The following is a 21,005-nucleotide window of genomic DNA, read 5'->3' as shown; positions in this document are numbered from 1 at the left end:
AAACACTCTTTCTTATCCTATAAAAGAAATTCCTCCCAAAAAAGAAGTAATAATCCCTAAAACGATGGAGTCTACAATCATGAAATCTTCCAAAACAGCAGGAGAAATGTATGTTAAAGACATCGTACCTCTGGAGAAACCAACTCCTCTGTTGGAAGAAGTATCCTCCTCCTCCGAAGAACTTGTCCCAGCAACAAGATTGATACCAACACGAATTCCTTCAACTGAGAAAATGGTCTTATCTGAGGAAGACATTTCACCGCCAAAAGAACCGGTTCAGCCTCCTAAGAAAGCCTCTCCTGCCCTTCACAAAGCTGTTGTTGCTCCTGAAGAAGACTTCTTCCCTAAAGAAGTGACTCCACCCAAGAAACCCATCACTAAAGGCAAAGTTGCTCCAACTAAAAGATCTCAAGTACCACCACAGAAGAAAGCTCCAACCCCTGAAGAAGAAACTCTTCCTTCCATGAAGCCGGCTTCTCCGGCACAAAAGGTGATCACCCCTGAGGTGGATTCACCTGAAGAAGGAAGAACCTCTGCAGTTAAACCTCCATCAATAAGAGAAGATGACAAGAAAACAAAGAAGGGAACACAGGAGAGTCAACAACAAACTCTTCAGAAAGGTATTCTTTCTTAATAGAGCCGATTAGGCTCCTGATCGTCATGAGATCAACCCCTCTTTTAAAGACTTCTCTGTTTAATGTCACTTTAACATCTTCCATCTTCAATGACAAAAACAAAACTTTTAACACTAATCTTCACAATAATCTGTCTTCGTCTATTGTCGTTGAAACATGTTCTTTATGTTAATACTCCACCAGGTATAAACCTTTTTTGGTCTATTAACATCTTTCATTCTTGAGTTTTTGTTTTTCCTTCATCAGCTGAAGTTCTTTCACATCTTCTTTGTGCTGTTAATTCATGTCTAAATCATCTTTTGTCTCTACTAAGTCTTGGTTGACCATGTAGTTGTCTTGGTCGTGATCTTGGATCTTGTATTTTAAAGAGTCTCCTCGAGAGGAGAAGAAACCAGCTGCACCAGCACCAAAGCTTTCACCTCCTGCTGCTGCAGCCAGAGCAGCTCCTCCTGCAGGTATTCAGTTCACTTTGTTCTTTCCTCTTCTTCATTGGCTCATCAAGAGTCAGCCATGTTGTTTTTCTGTTTGTCCATTGTTTGTGTTCTTATTGTCTCACTTGTCTTCGGGTTTCCATATTTGTAACTTTCCGTGTCACTCGTTATATCTTGTGTTCTTGGTCGTGACTTTAGCATCTTGTATTCTCCAAGTTTCTCCCCCTGAGGAGAAGAAACCCTCTGCACCAAAACCAAAGCCTTCACCTCTTCCTACTGCTCCTGCAGAGAAAGTAGCTCCTCCTGCAGGTAGTTTCTTCACTTGGTTTTTACTGTATGTTGTTGTAAAGTAAATGTCTGTTTGTTTTCTCTTCTGGCTTTTATCTAGTTGCTTTTGCACTTGCTGTCTACTGTGTCCTCAGTCTGTTTCTCTTCATTGACCATGTTGTTGTCTTGGTCGTGATCTTGGCATCTTGTATTTAAAGTGTCTCGTCCAGAGGAGAAGAAACCAGCTGCACCAGCACCAAAACCTTCAACTCCTGCTGCTCCTGCAGGTACTTCTTTCACTTTGTTCTGTGTAACTTAAACACACTGTCCTGTTTGTGTTGTGTGTTGGAAGATAGAAACCCTCCATGTTGTCTGGTTCTGTTCCTGTCATCACTCTTAACATCTTTAATCTATTTGAATGTCTTCTCTTGGTCGTGACCTTTGGTATCTTGTACTAAGTGTCTCCTCCAGAAGAAAAGAAACTAACAACAAAACCAACACCAAAACCTCCAGCAGAAGAAGTTGTACCTCCTGCAGGTACTTCATTCTGTTTGTCATATCTGTTGTTTAACTTCCTGTTTGTCCGGCCTCAAAGAAATCTGTTGGTCCGAACTCTTGAAATTGTCTGTTTTCTTTAAGTATCTGTCAGTTGCTTGTTCGTCAGATCTTTGCCAGTCATTTAATCAAGTTGGCGTTCTTGTAGCTCAAGTTGCTCTGGTGGTGAAGAAACCGTCTCCAATAGTCCAAAAGGCTGAACCCTCTCCTGTTTCAGAGAAAATGTCTCCGCCTGAAGGTAACATGTCTTCTGTAGCTTTTATTTATGTTGCTCTCTTCTGTTTGTCTCCCGCTTTGAAGGATTTCTTACAACCGCCTCTTCATACATAGCAATCTGAGCTTTGATCTAAGAAATGCAATCAATATCCAGTTATGTCTGAGTCTGTTGGTCTGTTTGTATAAACTGAACTCTGTTTTACGTTCTCTAATCCAATCCAAGTATTTCATATTAACAGTATCTGTTGAATGAGGCCAAATAACCATTGAAATGCTTTTTAAAACATCTCTTGGTGCATCTGGAGTTACTTTCATGCTACCATGTAACTTCCTGTTGAACACCTGATGACGTCATTGCATCCATAGCTTTCTTTAAGTGGAAATAATTCTGGAAACAAGAAACCAACGCATGCCAAACTTTCTTAACTCAAGTGTTTGTGTCAAAAATAAATCAACCTCTTCTTTGGTTTGCATTGTGTAAACTTATCTTGATCTTATTTAAATTCTTGCAGACAAGGAACCAGTTTCAGCACCTGGACCAACTAAAGGTATACAAATAGTAGCGTCATTATTTTTAAAGGGCAGCAATTGATCCACATTGCTATGTTAGATATTCTCTCATAAACAACAAAGATATCTCTTTTTTATATACATGTTTAATGTGTGTGAATCCTGTGTTGTAAAAGTGTCAGGTGTTGTGTTTCCTGTATATCTCTATGTGAATGTTATAAAAGTGTATATACTGCCTCAAACACAGCACCACCTCTTACACAAATGGGTAAGATCCCAGTTCAAGAGACAAAAACCTACGAATCGCCGAAGAAGAAGACCCTGTTCACCAGAGTCCCCAAAGAGAAGGAACCAGAACCAGAGGTCATTAAGCTGAAAACGGTTCCAGTGAAAGCTCCAGAGCCTGAGAAACAAGTCGAAACTCAAAAATCAGAAGTGACGAGGTTTCAAGACGAAGAACTAGCGGTTCATGAACTTCATGACAGAGAAGATCGAGAGATAATAACTCTGGGAAGAACTGAGCGAGTCTTCACTGCAGAGGAGCAGACGGCTCAGTTAGGCTATTTTGAAGAAGCTGAAAAGGTTGAAGTTGTACAGAAAATAGAGAAAAAAGGATGGACAAGAACCCCAAAACCACAGAAAGAGGAAGAACCTGAGGTTCCAAAGTTAGAAAAGAAGAAAATAACGAAACTGCCAAAGGCAGATCAGCAGAAAGACTCAACCAAACTAAAACCATTTGAAAAGTCAGGGAAACCAGAAGAAGAACCACAGAAGATCAAACTAAAAAAGGTTCCAACGAAGCCCAAAGAGCCAGAGAAGGAAGTCATAACTCATAAAGTTGAAGTGACGAGGCATTACGACACAGAAATGTCCGTTCAGAAGCTTCGCAATAGAACGGATCGAGAGGTTTTAACACTTGGAAGAACTGAACGAGTCTTCACTGCAGCTGAAGATGCTTCTGATCTGGGTCATATGGAGGAACCTGAAAATCTGGAGGCAGAAGTTGAGAAATCAAGATGGATAAGAACCCCTAAAACGCCAAAAAGTGAAAAACCTGAACCAGATTTAACAAAAAAGAAAATAAAGAAGTTGCCAATGAAAGATGAGGAGCAAGAAGTTGTGACACTGAAACCATTTGAAAAACCAGAGAAACCCGAAAGAGCTGAACCTGAGAAAGCTGAGAAAGAAGGTGAGGCGACAACGGATACTCAACACACTCCATTCAAGAGAGCTGAGACACCACAGAGAGACCAAACAACCTCTGCTATAAAACACAGAAAAGATGTAGATGCTCCGGTGACGAGTCCAGAGGTAACTCCTGAAGCCAGCAAAGACCAGAAGGAGATCCAGCAGAGGGAAAAGCCTGATCGGGTACCCAAAGATGAGGAACCTTCAGCTGCTGACAAGCTTCGCAGAAAACCTAAAGTTATTTCCACACCAGAGAAAGAAAAAGAGCAGGTCATGTTAAAGCCTTTCACCAGAGTTTCCAAGCCTGAAGAAAAGCCAGAAGAAGAGAAAACAAAGCTACCCAGTCAAACTCCAAGAGATGAAACTCCTAAAGAACTTCTTAGGGAAGTTGAAAAGACTGCAACGCCTAAAAAAGAGTATGAGAAACCTCAGGAGAAAGACAAGCCAGCTGTTCCACCCAAGAAGCCCAGTCCACCAGGAAAGCAACCAGCAGAGAAAGAGATCCCACCAAAACAAACCGATACCCTGAAGAAAGGTGTCGAACTCAAAAAGACTCCTTTGCCCAGAGTGTCTAAAGACAAGGTAGAAGAAGAAAAGCCCTTTAAACCTATCGAGCAGCTGAAGAGGGTCGAGCTAAAGAAGACTCCGTCGCCAAAAGTTGATAAACCTAAAGAACTTGAGCACATCCCCACCGAGAAGAAGCCAAGAGTTGAAAAAGTTAAACAGATTCCCGAAACGGTTTCACCAAAAGACTCTGTGACCCTTAAAAAGGTCCCAAAGAAGCCGTCACCAGAGGAGGCTCCTCAACCAGAGCCGCCTGGGAGGGTTCGGATCCCCCTGATGAAGGAGGTTTCTCCTGGAGCCGTGCAGATGAAGAAGGTGCCCACTCAGCCGGAAGAGGAGGTGTTTGAAGACAAGGCTGAAGAAGAGGAAGAAGAGGAGGAGGCCTGGGGCTGGGAGCTGGTTCCCGCTGATGACTGGGAAGGTGAAGGGGTCGATGGGGCGTTGGAGACTCCAGGAATGCCCGGCGGCAAACGAGGTGAGACGAGGGCCGGCAAAACTCCTCATCTGATGACTCTGGATCCCCCCCCATCATCCATCCATCTCAAGAGACTCATCTAATCTTCATCACATCCTTTTTTTAATCAGTTCATCTCAAGCTCATATGTCCGTCTGTCCGTCTACTGAGATGATCTCATGTTGTCCATCGTGTGTCTGTCCTCAAATGTGTCCACATCAAGTGTTGAGTATTGTTCTTCACCCGTGTTCATCTTATTCACTACACAACAATACATTTAGTCCTCTGCTTTGTCTTCATCTTGTCTAATAATTCATCTGTTTATCAGAGATTTCTCTCCATCTTCATCCTCTTCATTTGTGTGATGTCCCCTCAATGTCTTCATGTGAACCTGTGTTTGATTTATCATGTTAGCATCCTTTAAATCTTCATCTTGGTTTCTGTCAAACAACAATCTCAAATAGAGACACTTAAAACTCATCTTATTGTTTCTTGACCAGATGGAAAACCGACCGAGGAGCCACCAAAAGGCCGAGGCCGAGGACTTGGGGGTATGAATTCAGTTAGAGCTCATGTGTACTAACGGTTTACTCTTTGTGCGATGTAACGTCTGAAGCTTCTTCACTCGCTCCCTTCATGAGTGTTCTTGTCTTGTCCTGTTTAAACATAACCAAATGTTTTGTGTTAAGCTTTTAATCTTGGCTCGAAAGATTACAAGAAAGTAAAGGGCTGCGTATCAAACCTCGAGCAGACTTCTGATCTTTTTGCTATTCAGGCAAAGTTCTTGTGGAGAACTAAGTAAACGTATTGCATGTGTCAATACCAAAACTCAAATGTTGATACCCAGATCTTTTCAACAGGGAGTTTTACATTCCAGCCAATAGGAGCGCTGCTTTTGTTTGACATCAGCACACCAGTATTCGTAATAGGTAGAAAATTTGGCCTTGATGTTGACACCTTATTCTAGGACCTCTGATAAAGGAAACAGATCTTTACTTCTTCTTCAGTCACACAGCTGAAGTGTAATCTATCTATGTTCGACATCTTTCTCTCTGTTGTGTGGTTTGTTGTCTGTGACGTTCTTCAAAGAATCCTGTTGGATGCTCATAAAGAGTGACTCTGCATGACTCACAGTCTGTACAGAATCGTTTATTCTAACACTGTTGGCTTGAAACAGACGTTTCTTTAATGTACTTCGACTGAATGACTGAATTCACGGTAGGTCTTAAAGACATCCCATTGTCTGATTCTTCTTCCCTCTCCATCATATCTGAAACTAACTCGATGAGTTTTTCTATGTGGCGTTGCAGCGAGACAGACCCCGTCTCCTGGTGACGGTGGAAGGGGCCGTGGCCTGAAGCCCGGTGGAAAGGGCCCGTCGCCACCAGAGGAACCCTTCGCAGGATTCAAACTCAAAGCCGTCCCCCTGAAGTTCATCAAGAAGATTCAGGACATCGTGCTGCAGGAAGCCGAGTCCATCGGCTCGTCTGCCGTGTTCGAGTGTGAGGTCTCGCCCTCCACCGCCATCGCCTCGTGGATGAAAGACGGCAGCAACCTCCGCGAGGATCCCAAACACAAGTTCACCTCTGACGGCAAAGATCGCAAGCTGAACATTATTGATGTGCAGCTGTCCGACACCGGTGAATACACCTGTGTAGCCAAGAACGCCGGCAAGGAAATATCATGCACAGCCAAGCTCATTGTTGAAGGTAAACTATCCAACACAAACATTGTCACGACATTAAGAAAGAAACGTATTTCATGTTTAAATGGATTATTTTGTTGGCATCAAAACGTTCTTAAAGTCAGGTATGGAGGACACTGAATGATACCCAGCTTTTATTGTAGAGCCAACACTGTTCTTTAAATGACGTTCATCTTTGTACAGAGCTGCCTGTGAAATGGCTGAAGGAGCTGGAACCAGAGACTTCCTGTATTAAGAGTCAGCCCATGTATCTGACCTGTGAGCTGAACAAAGAGAGAGATGTGACCTGGAAACGTAACGGCGCCCTCCTGAAGAAACAGGCTGGAAAAATAGCCATTAATATCATCGGCTTGCAGCACGCCGTGACCATCCAGAACGCCACGGAGGAAGACGCCGGCGCCTACACATGTGAGGTGGACGGACAGGAAGACGTCAAGACCACAACCAATGTCAAAGTGATTGGTAAGCTGTCAGCAGGAGGAAGTAGAGATGAGGACAGCCTTGAGGATGGATTTGTCTTAAACCGAACACCAGGTGTATGTCCACTCAGTTTAGTCAACACAATGCCTGAATGAAGGTCAAGAATCATAAACTAGAAGCTGCACTAGCCAGAATGATCTCAATTTCCATTGGGTCCATCATTTTATCATTTATGGCAACACAATATGTCTTAATCACTCTTAGAGCTGACAACCAAGTGAAGACAAAGACTTCAGAAGATAATGTTATCTGGTTACATGTTTTACAACGATGGCGTCAGGAAAAACAAGCTAGGTCATGACCAGATTAGAACTGCTAACAGCTAACATGTTAGCTAGCTAACGTTAACAAGTGTTGAATCTCATATTCCAGCGTATCTGGAACTTCTACAACAGGTTCAAGGAAGTAATAGTGGTTATTTCTGTCATGGTTGATGTCGTATCTATGGAGATAAGCCCCTCTTCCTTTCTGGAAGGAGTACTTGGCTGTCAAGGGCGAATATTTAGGAAATACTTCAGAAAACACTAAATTTGCACGATTAACGTGTACCTAAACTCTCAGATCATGTTTATTACGTTTTGTTAAAGATAAAGCTAAAAGACTTTTTTTTTAATCTGTGGATCTCGATTCTCCGGTTAACGAAATAAAGGATCTGAGAGTAGCAAACAGTTAAAAAGATTCCAGATTTAAAACGTTGATTTAACTGTTGATATGTTTTTCTGCCTAATTCAGACGTGGTTTTAAAATATGACCACCGTTACTCCTTTCAGCCTCTGTAACCAGGCGACCTGTAAAACTTTACTGACCTCTCCGTCCTTTAGAAATCATCAAAGACTGGCTGGTGAAGCCTCTGAGGGACCAGCATGTGAAACCGAAGGCCAAGGCCACGTTCAAATGTGAGCTGTTCAAGGACACTCCCAACTGGAAGTGGTTCAAAGGAGACAACGAGCTCACTCCTTCTGACAAGGTGGACGTCCACAAAGATGGACGGGACATGACGCTCACCGTCAACAACTGTCAGCCCGACGACGTCGCCGAGTACACCATCAAGGTGGAGGATCGCAGATACACAGCCAAACTCACACTTGGAGGTTGGTGGAGATCCTCATTAGAGAAACCATGTGGCCTAAAAAGGGTCTCTCTTCATCTGTTGAGTGTTTCCTGTTGATGGACTCTTTGTGGTTTTTCAGAGCGTGAAGCTGAGATCCTGAAGCCTCTCTCCAGCGTGGAGGTGGTCGAGAAGGAGGAGGCCAACTTTGACACTGAAATATCTGAGGACGATGTAGTCGGCGAATGGAAACTAAGGGGACAGGTGTTGATGAGGTCTCCGGTAAGATCTCACAGGGACCTGGTCTGACAGAAACGTTCACTTACCTCAAAGAACATCCTTTGTTTTATGTCCTGAAACTCAAGTATTTGTTTGTTCTTTGTTCCTCAGAGCTGCGACATTAAAGCTGAAGGCAGGAAACGTTTCCTGACGTTGAAACACGTCCAGCTGGATCAGGCCGGTGAAGTCTCCTATCAGGCCCTGAACGCCGTCACCAGCGCCATGCTCACTGTCAAAGGTAAGAATCTGTCACGAATAACGCTTTGTTTGTACTTTTGTCTGCTGCGTCTGTCGGTCTCAGGAAAACGAAGGACTTTCAGATGGAGTACGGTAAGAAAAGGGACGGCTTTGTTTCTGCTTTTGTGAATAACTGCAGAATTATTCGCACCTCGCAGAGATCGAAATGGGTTTTGTTGACCCGCTGAAGGACGTTTCTGTGCCTGAAAAGAAACAGGCCAAGTTTGAATGCACCGTCACCAAGGAGGTGTCAAAGGTCATGTGGTTCAGGGGGGCGGAGATCGTCACCCCGAGCCCTAAATATGAAATAATCGATGATGGAATGAAACACATGCTGATCGTAAACAGCTGTGAGTTTGACGACGAGGCTCAGTACACCATCGAGGCTTTGGGCCACAAATCGTCCGCTCAGCTGGCGGTGGAAGGTAAGAAGTCGACAGAAACGCTTCATGTTCGCTGTCTTTTCATGTTTTGTGGCTTTAAAGTGTCTGACAGCAACGAACCCCCGTTTGTGTGCACCGACCTCGTTTATTTCAGGCATGAGGCTCAAATTTGTGCAGCAGCTTCAGGACCAAACAGTGAAAGAAGGTAAAGCGGTTCGGTTTGAACTCGAGCTGACGCATGACAACGTGCCGGTGGTGTGGTACCGAAACGAGGTGAAACTCCACGTGAGCCGAACGGTGCTCACACACATGGAAGGAAAGAAACACACTCTAGAAATGAGGATGTTGACTCTAGATGATACCTGCCAGGTAAAGGCAGAGGCCAAAGGGATTTACTCCATGGCAAAGCTGACTGTCATAGGTAACAACGCTCCTCCTCCTCTCTTCTTCTACTACAGCAACAAACATGTTGTATTGATTCCATTGTTGATTCCCTTACAAGCTTGTAGAATGACAGTTCATATCTGGAATGACTGAACTATTCTAATAAAAGAAGGAAGCAGTTTGACTGGCTTGGCTTTTATTTTCATAGTTTCTTCTTCTAGTTCTTGAAACACAACATCAGTCCTATAGATTCACAAAAAGAATAAAGCCAAGTTTCCATTTTCTCCAAATATCTGCTGCATATAACTCTTCAAAGAACTCTTTCTTTAACCTCTTCTTGGTGTGCAAAGACACGTTAACCGACAGACTAACTGACTCTGGGTCCTGGTTCTTGTTCCAGAGGGCGACGCCGTCTTCGTGGTGAAGCTGCAGGACTACACGGCCACCGAGAAGGACGAGGTGAGTCTGGACTGCGAGCTCAGCAAAGACGTGCCTGTCCTTTGGTATCGCAGCGAGAAGGAGATTGTCGCCTCCAAAATGGTGGTCATGAAGTCGGAGGGAACTCGCAGGTCTCTGGTCCTGAAGAAAGTGGAAGAGAGCGACAAAGGGAAATACGTATGTGACTGTGGAACAGACAAGACGTCGGCCAACATCAACATCGAAGGTAGACGGGGTGAAACTATTTTTCAAATTCTGTCTGAACGTGGAGGTGAATATCTAAAGTCTTCTTCTTCGTTGCTTTTCTCTCCACCAGCTCGGGACATCAAGGTCGTCCGGCCGATTTATGGCGTGGAGCTGTTTGACGGAGAGACAGCTCGCTTCGAGGTGGAGATCTCTGAGGAAGACGTCCACGGCCAGTGGAAGCTGAACGGAGAAGTCCTCAGTCCTTCTTCTGTGAGCAGCTCTAACGGTTACACGGTCATTATGTCGACGCGTGAGCTTGTCCGAAGTTATTAACAGCTGTTTGTTTGTTTTTTTGACAGGATGTTGACATCATCGAGGAGGGCGGCAAACACACGCTGATCTTGTACAACTGTAAGGTCTCCATGACCGGCGAGGTGGCATACACCGCCGCTAACGCCAAGTGTTCCGCTAACCTGAAGGTCAAAGGTGAACCAACGTTTCTTCATCTTCTCTGTCTCACTTCAAAGACTTTTAAGCAGCTCATTATTTAGGAGGACGTGGAAATTGTTCTATCTATTAAAAACATCACCCTTTTCATGATGAAATTAACCAGTTCACAGTTTGCAGCTCAAATAAAATGAAACCTCAGCGGCCATCTTTACTTTCTCTCAGTCTGTGTTCGGACCCCAACAATCTTCACAAGTTCAGACTGATTCTAAACAGCTCTGATTTATACTTCAAACATATTTTATTCACAAGCTTCAGATTTTGTGTTTTGTTAGAAGATGTTTTTGTCTTTTTCGTGCACAGTAATTACAGACAGTATCTAGGGGACAGTGCCCTTTCCCCTGTATTTGAGTATTTATTTGACTGATTATGACTTGACCGGAGTATTGAATCAAAGTAAAAACGTCCCCTGGTTGTTTTTTCCCTTCAGAACTTCCTCTGACCTTCCTGACGTCGCTGAGTGATGTTCAGGTGTACGAGAAGGACGAGGCGAGGTTCGAGCTGGAGCTGTCGAGAGCTCCGAAGACTTTCCGCTGGCTGAAAGGTTCCCAGGAGCTGCAGAGCGACGACAAGTATGAGATGATCCAGGAAGGAAACATGTTTGTTCTGTTGATCCGATTGGCCGCCTACGACGACGAAGCAAAGTACATGTTTGAAGCTGAGGACAAGAGGATGACGGGCAAACTCGTCATACAAGGTAACTGGTTTTCATCAACAGCTCTTAAGGAACATTTTAAATTCTCTCAACGTGAGTTTTTGTCTCGTTCATTCATGATGATATTAAAAACTGTCCCTGTCTTTGTTTTATTTTCCCAAATGATTGGGTTTGTATCCGAATTTTTGTGTTTTTACCCAAATGTACAAGTTTGAATATGTTTTTAGGCTTTTAGCAGGAATTTGGGGGTTTTAACTAAATGTGTGGGTTGTACTCTAATACATTACATTTACTGAGAAACACAGGCCTGTTGTTGATCCAACTGCAGCCTCATGAATAGAAACTATAAAAATAATTATTAACAAAAGAACACTGTTTTTTATGAATCCTTAATTTCAGGTATTCGCCTGGAGTTTGCCAAACCGATTAAGGACGTGACCGTGAAGGAGCGCGAAACGGCTGAGTTCAGCGTGGAACTCTCCCACGACAAGATCCCGGTGGTCTGGTACAAAAATGACGTCCGCCTGCACCCCAGCAAGGTGGTCCACATGTCCGATCACGGAAAGGTCCACATGTTGGCCTTCAAGGAGGTCACCATCGACGACACGTCCATGATCAAAGTGGAGGCAATGGACAAGACCCTGACCGCCATGCTCACCGTGATCGGTCAGTGGCGCTTTTCAGAAGCTAAAAAACCTGTTCAGCTTGTGTCCACAATGTTCAGTTATTTTATAAAACTGATTTGGCATGTAAGAAAGCTTGAGGTATTAGGTTACACACTTTAGTCCAGATGAGTCCCTGCTGTTGAAGGAACCTTAAGTGTTTAAGTTTTGATGCTAAAGATCGGATATTTGATAAGAACAGAACAGAAAAACCCTTCAGAGAATTTGTCAACAACCAGATTTATTTACAGATAGTTTCTTCCTGGTTTTTAACATGAAAACGTTCTTGTTTTTTCTGCAGAGGGAGATCTGTATTTCACCACCAAGCTGCAGAACTACACTGCCGTGGAGAAGGACGAGGTGAAGCTGGTCTGTGAACTGAGCAAATCCATCGCCGACGTCAAATGGCTGAAGGACGGGAAGGAGATCACTCCCTCCAAGAACATCGCCATCAGCACCGACGGCAAGAAGCGCATCCTGACGGTCAGGAAGGCAGAGAAGGCCAACATCGGAGAGTACTCCTGCGACTGTGGTTCAGATAAAACTACAGCCAACCTTAACATTGAAGGTACATTGTGACGCTTTTCACAGCCTCAAATGTCTAAATATCATTCTTTGTAAATCCAAGGATCAAAATAACAGCAAGATTCTTGGCTGTCAAACTTTGAGATATCACTCAAGAGTTCCTGATACTTGATCATGAATATGAAGTAATGTGACATCCAATGTTTCACAGTCTCTGATTTACTTCCATCGTCTGCCTTAAAGAGCTGGGCATCGTCAGCATATCGCTTTTAGAATCAACTGAGATTAAGCACTAAATGTGAAGTTCTGTCCACAGTTTTCTTCTTTAACTAGCAAATAATATCACACAGTCACCGACAACACCGGTAAGCAAATACAGTGTAGTCCGGGAACAGCTCGCCTTTACGCGGACACTGCTCTAATGTTCTGTGTAACGTCTAAACTATACTTCTTCCGAAGTACTTACTCGGCACACTCCAGACTAAAGCCAGGAACTGCGTTCGGCGACGGATTCCTTAACGGGTAGCCTGTGAACTGTAGAGCAGAATTCCAAGCTAGCCTAGATGAGCTGAGGGAGCTATAGTTTCTTCATGGGAAGAAAGCGAGAATGATAATAGGGGCGGGTCACTGACAGACGTGGTGTCATTGGAGCTTCCATAGTTGGTCACGCCGAGGCAATTCCCAGAGTGAAACACCGAATGAAGTTTGAAAAAGAACCACCGTTATCTTAGATAAGTAAGAGATGCTCCCTTCTTCACACGTTACATGTTCAGAAAAACACAAAGCACATTGTTTTGCATTGGTACAAACTCAAAGGAAAGACGCAAATAGAAACAAATCTGCGTTGTGTGACTTGAGATGTTTCAACCGTCTGAAACCATGGAAATAAACAATAAGGTCAATGTCGTTTTTTATGCCTAGATGAGGTTATTGTGAGTGTTGATGGAGCAGCTATGATGTTAGCATCGGCTAGCATTGATCGAATCAAACACTATTCAGAAAAAAAGCATTTTAAAAGTTGTTTGCTTGTCGTTAACCAGATTAATTCAGCTAGCGTGTGACGTTGTAGACACAATAAATAAATACAGACTCCGGATAACATTACGAACCCAACACGACAGAGTTTTGGTGTTTATCTGAGACTTCAACAACAGGATCAAAGTAGCAGAGATTATTTGGGACGTGACTGATGAGTCGTTGGTTTCTACATGGAGGTGAAGGGTTCTGTCTCTTACTGAGTTTCTTGTCTTCTGGTCTTCTTCTTCCTGCAGAGCGCGACATCAAGGTGATCCGTCCGTTGTACAGCGTCGAGGTCACAGAGAAAGAAACAGCCAAGTTTGAGACGGAGATTTCAGAAGAGGACGTCCACGGGAACTGGAAGCTGAAGGGAGAAGCTCTGCTTCAGTGTCCTGTGAGTCTGGGTTCATGTACATAAGACATACCGTATGATTCTGACTAGCACCACGTGGATCAGATACTTCTGTTGGACGAGTATTTTAATGCAGAACTATTGTCTTTCAGGATGTTGAGATTAAGGAGGAAGGAACCAAACACATGCTGATCCTCTATAACGTCCGCATAGACATGGCCGGAGGAGTCGACTTCTCAGCAGCCAACGCTAAATCCACCGCTCAGCTGCGAGTGAAAGGTGAGAGACCTTCGTCTGTTCAATCAGGCTTCAGACGTCGGAGCTGATCGCCTCATCTTCAGAGCTCTGAATGCTGGGAAATACAGAAACACCTCGGATGTCTTTTAAGACAGCGGATCCTCATTCAGAAAAAACTAACAAGTTTCGAGCTCGGACAAATCTTTGAGCTCAGATTATTAGATACAAAATGATATTTAATACACACGTATACATTTAGTTTCTTCTGGAGTCAATACAAATGTATTTCAGTTTGTTCAAAAGATTTTTATTATTCAAATGTTGGAAGAGTTAAAAAAGCACAAAGTGTGGCAGATGAATAAAAAACTTAAATCCATTTTTAATAAGAGTCAAAAAGGCCCTTAATGAATTCAAGGTTTCACCTTTTAACCTTTTTCAGTTTCCAGCAGCTTGAAGTGTTGAGTGTCTCTCTCAGTCTTCAGCCAATCAGGTGCTGAGTTCATTTTGGACGCTGTGGACTTCATCTGAAGTGAGAAGCTGCTCTCTGATTAGAGGAGCTCGACTCTCAGATCAGACCCGATGCATGCTGGTCCGTTCACCTCTTCTTCTTCTTCTTCTCCAGCTCGCTCCATCGGGCTGCTGCGTCCTCTGAAGGACGTCACGGTGACGGCCGGAGAGACGGCGACCTTCGAGTGCGAGCTGTCGTACGAAGGCATCGTGGTGGACTGGTTCCTGGGGGGGCAGAGGATGGAGGCCAGCGACCGGGTGAGTCCAGCTTCTACAGAGGAACCAGTTCAGACTAGTCTATATCTAAATACTTCACACGCAAAAAACTATTCAGAACGAAACACACACAAGTATCTTTATATAAAAGTTTACTGAAAATCCAGTTTACACACTGTAAAAAATGTAAAAAGAACATCTATATACTGTATATATGTGTGTGTGTATAAGAACGAATATATGTATAAATATGTCTACAACTAATATATATTAGTTTGTTTTCTTCTCATCTTATTGATTCTTGTGCAGATTCATATGTCGGTTGTGATATTTATAAGTTATTTAATGAAACAAAAAGAGAAACTTTGATGAACTGTAATGGTTTAACGTATTTTTTCCAGTGTTGTAGCTGCAGTTAAAAATAAGTTTCTGTTATCTTGAACACAAACAGAAGTCCAGCTCCTTATATGGAGAAGGACCCACAGTTAGCATGTTAGCATCAGCCTGCAGCTAAACCACCTGACAAGTGATGAGAGACAAAAGAGTCTTTATGTTTTTAACAGTTTAAAGTTGATTCTTTATATTTAAATTAGTGCTGGGCAAGTTAACGCGTTAATTTCGCATTAACGCATTCATTAATTAACGCCGACAATTATTTTATCGCGCGTTAACGCATTTGTTTTATTTATAATTTTTATTTTATTTATTTTTTATTTTTTTTAATTTTGATTTTATTGAAAGACAAGAGACAATACATAGACATAACAACAAGAGACTACTGGACATCGCTGCGGTAAAGTCAGCAGACGCTCAGATCTCCGTGGTCAACTCAGCAGACACTTACATGTTAGTGCACCTATATGCTGACATTCACGGTAAACGCATCTAAACGACACAGATCGGGAGCGAGCGAAGGACCGTGAAAGTTAGCGGAAAGATTAACGTGAGACAACATCCGGTTTCTTCAGACGAACATCCAGTTTTCAGAATAAGATGCCAACAAAGTATGAATTATATTCACATTAAGTATAAAACATGCTACCTGCATCTCGTGAACCAAATGTTATTGCCCTTTTGTTCATATAGCAGTACTTTTAAAATAAAAGTGCGCAATACACTACTTTTGAATTCATTATTGAACTTTGCCATAACAATGATATTAATCGCGATTAATTGCAAAAAATCCATGCGATTAATCGCGATTAAATATTTTAATCGTTGCCCAGCACTAATTTAAATCCTTTAAATGAAAACATTAAATGTTTCAACATTAAAACAAGAATTCATGAGCAATGAGAATGAAAAGTGTAAATACTTATAAATACCTGTAATTACTAGTGATTCATTTGAATAAGTAGTCAATAATTATATTGATTATGAGCAGTTTGATTATTGATTCATTATTTAAGATATTTATCAAAGAAAACAGTTTTTTCTTTCAGTGTAAATTGAAGACGTCAGTGGACATATTAATCAGTAATGTAAATACGAGGTGATCAATAAGCCGATCAGTCTGAATATTAAAATCAATATTCATGTTTGCAGGTGAAGACTCGTGTGGCAGGAAAAGTTCACACTCTGACGGTCAGAGAGGTCACGCTGTCGGAGGCCGGAGAAGTCAAACTGACCTCCACCGACTTCCAGACTCAGGCTCAGCTCATCGTCAGAGGTGAGGCGCTCGAACGCAGCGCGGGCGGGGCCAACGCAGCGCGATGAGTCTCTTGGTTTATTTTTAATGTGTTCTTGTGTTGCGTTCAGAATCGGCGGTGGAGTTCTCGAAGCCTCTGGAGGACCAGATGGTGGAGGAGGAAGCAACCGCCACGCTGGAGTGTGAAGTTTCCAGAGAGAACGCAGAGGTCCGCTGGTTCAGAGACGGACAGGAAATCAGAAAGACCAAGAAGTACGAGATGATCGTCGACGGACGCAAGAGAGCGCTGGTGATCCACGACTGCTCGCCGGACGACGCCAAGATGTACACGTGTGACGCCAAAGACTTCAAAACCTCCTGCTTCCTGGAGGTCACACGTAAGAACCAGAACCTCCAGAACCAGAACCTCCACAGAACCTTCAGTTCTGGTTCAGATCTCAAAAGTCACAGTTTATCTTAAAGGAGACGAATCAGAAACCAAGTCAGAGAATCAAGTTTATTTTAATGATCAAAAATAGATGGAAAAAAAAGTTGAGAATTAAATGAAAACTTTGTTATAAAGTCATTGTTTTAATGTGATCTTAATTTTAACATTCTATATTTATGATAAATGAGCCTCCACACATTCAAACTGTCTTCAGGTCATTTATCGTCATAAAATAAAATCTCACATAATTATTCGCTCCAAAGGTTGAAATTATTATTTAAAGTTATAATTATTATTATTATATTATTTTCATGTCTTAACCGCGTGACAGTATGACATCATGTTTTTAAGTGATGAAGTCATCGTTTATAGAAACTCTTTTATTTCTATGATTCTAAACCTTTCATATGTTTTGGGCATATTTGGGCCTCCGTACTTCTAAGAGGGTCTTTGCTCCTCTTCAGCTTCCGTACTTTAATGTCAACAAGAACAATAAAGAGATGTATTTAAAGTAAAGTGGAGAACAATGATGAATCCTGTTGATGTGTCCTCAGCCCCTCATGTGGAGTTCATGAAGCCTCTTCAGGACGTCGAGGTCAAAGAGAAAGAATCCGCTAAGTTTGAATGTCAAGTGTCCCGCGAGTCGGCCAAGGTGAGAACCAGCCGACCAATCGGCATCCGGCTTCCTCTGCTGCCGCCACTTGACTTTTAACAAGGCGCAGACGATGAAACGTGATATTTCTGTGGTTCAGGTTCGCTGGTTCAAAGACGGCAACGAGATCAGGAAAGGAAAGAAGTACGAGATCCTGGCTAAGGGGATCCAGAGGATCCTCATCGTCCACAAGACCGCGTTCGACGACGAGGCCGAGTACGAGTGTGACGCCAGGACCTCCAAGACCTCCGGCATGCTCACGGTCATCGGTGAGGAACCTCCCACTTTCTATAAACATAATCATATACAGAGATTCAGAGAGAGAGACCAGAGACACCAGACTCCAGAGATACAATCACATGCTGCTCTGCTGCTGCTCTGATCGTGTTCTTGTGAGACTCTTTCATTCATCAAAGTGTTTAACTGATGGAAGCAGCAGCTCTGAGCAGCTCGTTAAATCACTGCTGTTCTTAAAGCAGTCTGGTGTGTTTGAGGAGAGCGTAACAGAACCTCATACTGCCAAACTTTAAAAAACTACTTTCATATTTTCCTGTAATTTCTTAGAAATAATCTGATGTGTAACTAAATTAATAGAAAGAGATCGATCACTGGTACTAATTAATATTCAAATAGTTTATAACCGTCTCAGAACTTGGTCACCATTTTATTAATATTGATTAAATTAAATATAACTTTATTCTTGATTTGAGCTTTCTCATAAAATATCAAAACAAATATACAGAAACAAGAATTAAATGTGCAGAAACATAAATATGAATGGGGAGAGAAGTGTTTGACATGAAGCTTAATTTATTTAAGGTTATAAACATATGAGTTAAAGGTTAAAGCCTGAGAGTCAGGGCTCAGGGCAGATTTAACCCTTTTCCATCTGGTCACAGAGGAGGCGGCCCGGTTCACCAAGAACCTGTCCAACGTGGAGGGAACCGAGACCGACAGCGTCAAGATGATCTGCGAGGTGTCGAAGGCCGGCGCAGAGGTCACGTGGTTCCGAGGAGACGAGGAGCTGCCGGAGGGAGGACGCTACGAGCAGATCCTCGACGGACGCAAGAGGATCCTGATCATCCAGGACCTGAGGATGGAGGACGCAGGAGAGTACACCTGCAGGCTGAGTCCCAGCGCCAAGACGACCGCCACGCTCAAACTCAACGGTGAGGAGATGTCTCAATGCTGCTTAGCTTAGCATAAAGCTAGCTAATACAGCTAGCCTGGTTCAGTCCAAAGGTAACAACATCCACCTGTCGGCTCCTCTGAAGCTCACTGGTTAACGCCTCGTAGCTTATTTCATTTGAGCAAAAACTGAAGTTTAAAAACGACAAGTTGTGGATGTTCTTTTTGCAAAGTTCTTTTTGCAAAGTTTCTTTATGCTAAGCTAAGCTGCTTCGTGTTTAGCATACAGAGTGGTGATCGTCTGAACATCTCAAAGAGAATGAGATGATGTTTCAGTTCAGATCAGCCGTTTGGTTTGAGCTTTTAGTTTATGACAAAACAAAAGTACAATATTCACTTTGACTCCTTCCTCCTCCCTCCTCTTCCTCTCTCTCTCCAGAGCTGGCGGCCGAGTTTATCGCTCGTCCTCAGAACCAGGAGGCGGTGGAGGGTGAGAAGGCGGAGTTTGCCTGCTCCGTCTCCAAGGAAACCTACGAGGTGAAGTGGTTCAGAGGGGACAAGGAGGTGGAAGCCGGAGACAAGTACGTCATCGTGAGTGAGGGAAAGAGGAGAGCCCTTATTGTGAAAAGCTGCGAGCTGAAGGACGAGGGAGGTTACGTCGCCCACATTGGCGGCGTTAAAGCCTCCGCCGATCTGTATGTGATTGGTAAGAACCCGTTCTCTCGTCTTTCTGGCTTCTGGTTATTTCAGAGCGACGGTTCGGTTTCTTAAAATCCGGTTTGTTTCTTCATTCCAGAGAAACTGAGGATCGTCACGCCGATCAAAGACACGGAGGTGAAGGAAGGAAGTGAGATCGTCTTCAACTGCGAGACGAACGCCGAGGGAGCGAAGGCCAAGTGGCTGAAGAACGAGGAGACGATATTCGAGAGCAGCAAGTACATGATGGCTCAGAGGGACAACGTCTTCTCCCTGAGGATCAGAGACGCCCAGAAGGGAGACGAGGCCTGTTACACCATCAGCCTGACCAATCAGAGAGCAGAGCAGGCCAAGTGCACCGCCAGCGCCAGAGTGGCCGGTAAGGACCAGAATGCATTGCAGCTCAGTCAGAGACGAACAAACCTTCAGTGGGTTTCTATTGGTGCAGTGTTGACGTGCTGCGTTCAGGGTCTCTGGTGTCATAGTTTGGGTTCATGATGTTTAATGTAGTTTATTTATTTTGCCACAATTTAAACAATAAAATTAAAATAAACAAACATAACAGAGATAAATAATATTACAGAGCAGGAAGAGGCAAAAAGCCAACTGGGCTCATTATTTTGAATATTAAAATGTTACAATATTGCAGAGAACATAAAATGAATATGCATCAGATATGACTACGTAAAATATTATGACAAGATGTTTTTACAAGATGTGAAATATGGAAACAATATCAACACATTACAAACAACAAAAACAGAAACTGTAATTGTGTCGAGTGTGTGGTGTTGGTTTATAGACCTGCATTAAGTCCTCAGCAATAGTGATGCTACATGTCCCTATCAATGAAACAGCTAAAACAAGGAATACATGAACAACAATACATAAAACAGCAATTAGATTTGATAGTGGATCTGTTCATGTTTTCTCACCCTCCACAGAGGAGAAGCTGAGGTTCCTGGATCCCATCGAGGACGTGGAGACTCAGGAGAAAAAGACCATCAGCTTCAGCTGTAAGGTGAACCGACCCGAGGTGACTGTGAAGTGGATGAAGGCCGGGCAGGAGGTGACGCTCAGCAAGCGCGTAGTCTACCGAGTCGACGGCCTCAAGCACACGCTGACCGTCAAGGACTGCGCGATGGAGGACGAGGGCGAGTACAACGCCGTCGTCGGGGACGACAAGTGCGCCGCCGAGCTGATCATCAGCGAGGCACCGACGGACTTCTCGGCGCAGCTTAAGGACCAGACCATCACCGAGTTCGAGGACGCCGAGTTCACCTGCAAACTGAGCAAAGAGAAGGCCGTGGCGAAGTGGTACAGGAACGGACGGGAGATCAGAGAAGGACCGAGGTAAACAAAAAATACCATTTTGTGTTTACGTTGGAGAGACTTTGGAGACTTCAGTGTTTCTCAAACACTGCAGATACAAATGACACCTTGTTTAGAACTATATGTACGTTAATACAGTCTCACAGGAGTCTGTCAGACCTGAACCCGGATTAGAAAACAGGACGACCTGAAGAAACAACAGAAAGAAGCACGTCATGGTGGTTTTTACTTCAAACTGCACCTCTGAATTAAAAGAGATGCAGTAGGGGTCTGATTTGTAAGCAGATTACCTGCTTAGTGACATTTGACCCTTGTGTTTTCTGCAGATATCACATGGAAAAAGAAGGCAAGACGTGCAGACTGATCGTCAAAGTGTGCAGACCGGATGATGAATGTGAATACGCCTGTGGTGTGGATGAGAGGAGGACCAGAGCACGGCTCTTTGTTGAAGGTAAACTCTTAAAACCTCCTAGTCTTTTGCACT

The 21,005-nt window shown here is 43.4% G+C and overlaps 1 protein-coding gene across 1 annotated transcript in view; it reads left to right on the top strand.

Moving 5' to 3' along the window:
* LOC142971624 (titin-like) overlaps positions 1 to 21,005 on the top strand; it is a 169,941-nt gene that overhangs the window by 61,104 nt on the left and 87,832 nt on the right. Inside the window, exons 89-119 of the mRNA XM_076112202.1 lie at positions 333 to 620; positions 1,004 to 1,090; positions 1,265 to 1,375; positions 2,037 to 2,126; positions 2,617 to 2,652; positions 5,321 to 5,371; positions 6,131 to 6,529; positions 6,709 to 6,987; positions 7,827 to 8,096; positions 8,196 to 8,335; positions 8,444 to 8,570; positions 8,728 to 8,994; positions 9,107 to 9,373; positions 9,737 to 10,000; positions 10,091 to 10,230; positions 10,320 to 10,446; positions 10,898 to 11,164; positions 11,522 to 11,788; positions 12,086 to 12,352; positions 13,581 to 13,720; positions 13,831 to 13,957; positions 14,538 to 14,680; positions 16,184 to 16,307; positions 16,397 to 16,663; positions 17,268 to 17,365; positions 17,466 to 17,634; positions 18,265 to 18,534; positions 18,933 to 19,199; positions 19,290 to 19,568; positions 20,134 to 20,542; positions 20,848 to 20,972. Coding sequence (XP_075968317.1) covers positions 333 to 620; positions 1,004 to 1,090; positions 1,265 to 1,375; positions 2,037 to 2,126; positions 2,617 to 2,652; positions 5,321 to 5,371; positions 6,131 to 6,529; positions 6,709 to 6,987; positions 7,827 to 8,096; positions 8,196 to 8,335; positions 8,444 to 8,570; positions 8,728 to 8,994; positions 9,107 to 9,373; positions 9,737 to 10,000; positions 10,091 to 10,230; positions 10,320 to 10,446; positions 10,898 to 11,164; positions 11,522 to 11,788; positions 12,086 to 12,352; positions 13,581 to 13,720; positions 13,831 to 13,957; positions 14,538 to 14,680; positions 16,184 to 16,307; positions 16,397 to 16,663; positions 17,268 to 17,365; positions 17,466 to 17,634; positions 18,265 to 18,534; positions 18,933 to 19,199; positions 19,290 to 19,568; positions 20,134 to 20,542; positions 20,848 to 20,972 — 6,162 coding nt within the window. The remainder of the gene's footprint in view (positions 1 to 332; positions 621 to 1,003; positions 1,091 to 1,264; positions 1,376 to 2,036; positions 2,127 to 2,616; positions 2,653 to 5,320; positions 5,372 to 6,130; positions 6,530 to 6,708; positions 6,988 to 7,826; positions 8,097 to 8,195; positions 8,336 to 8,443; positions 8,571 to 8,727; positions 8,995 to 9,106; positions 9,374 to 9,736; positions 10,001 to 10,090; positions 10,231 to 10,319; positions 10,447 to 10,897; positions 11,165 to 11,521; positions 11,789 to 12,085; positions 12,353 to 13,580; positions 13,721 to 13,830; positions 13,958 to 14,537; positions 14,681 to 16,183; positions 16,308 to 16,396; positions 16,664 to 17,267; positions 17,366 to 17,465; positions 17,635 to 18,264; positions 18,535 to 18,932; positions 19,200 to 19,289; positions 19,569 to 20,133; positions 20,543 to 20,847; positions 20,973 to 21,005) is intronic.

The sequence above is a fragment of the Anarhichas minor genome, unplaced genomic scaffold, assembly GCF_050575085.1.
Source record: "Anarhichas minor isolate MPS153535 unplaced genomic scaffold, ASM5057508v1 ptg000048l, whole genome shotgun sequence".
In the NCBI taxonomy this organism is placed as follows: Eukaryota; Metazoa; Chordata; class Actinopteri; order Perciformes; family Anarhichadidae; genus Anarhichas; species Anarhichas minor.
This window is presented reverse-complemented; position numbering and strand designations above follow the sequence as displayed.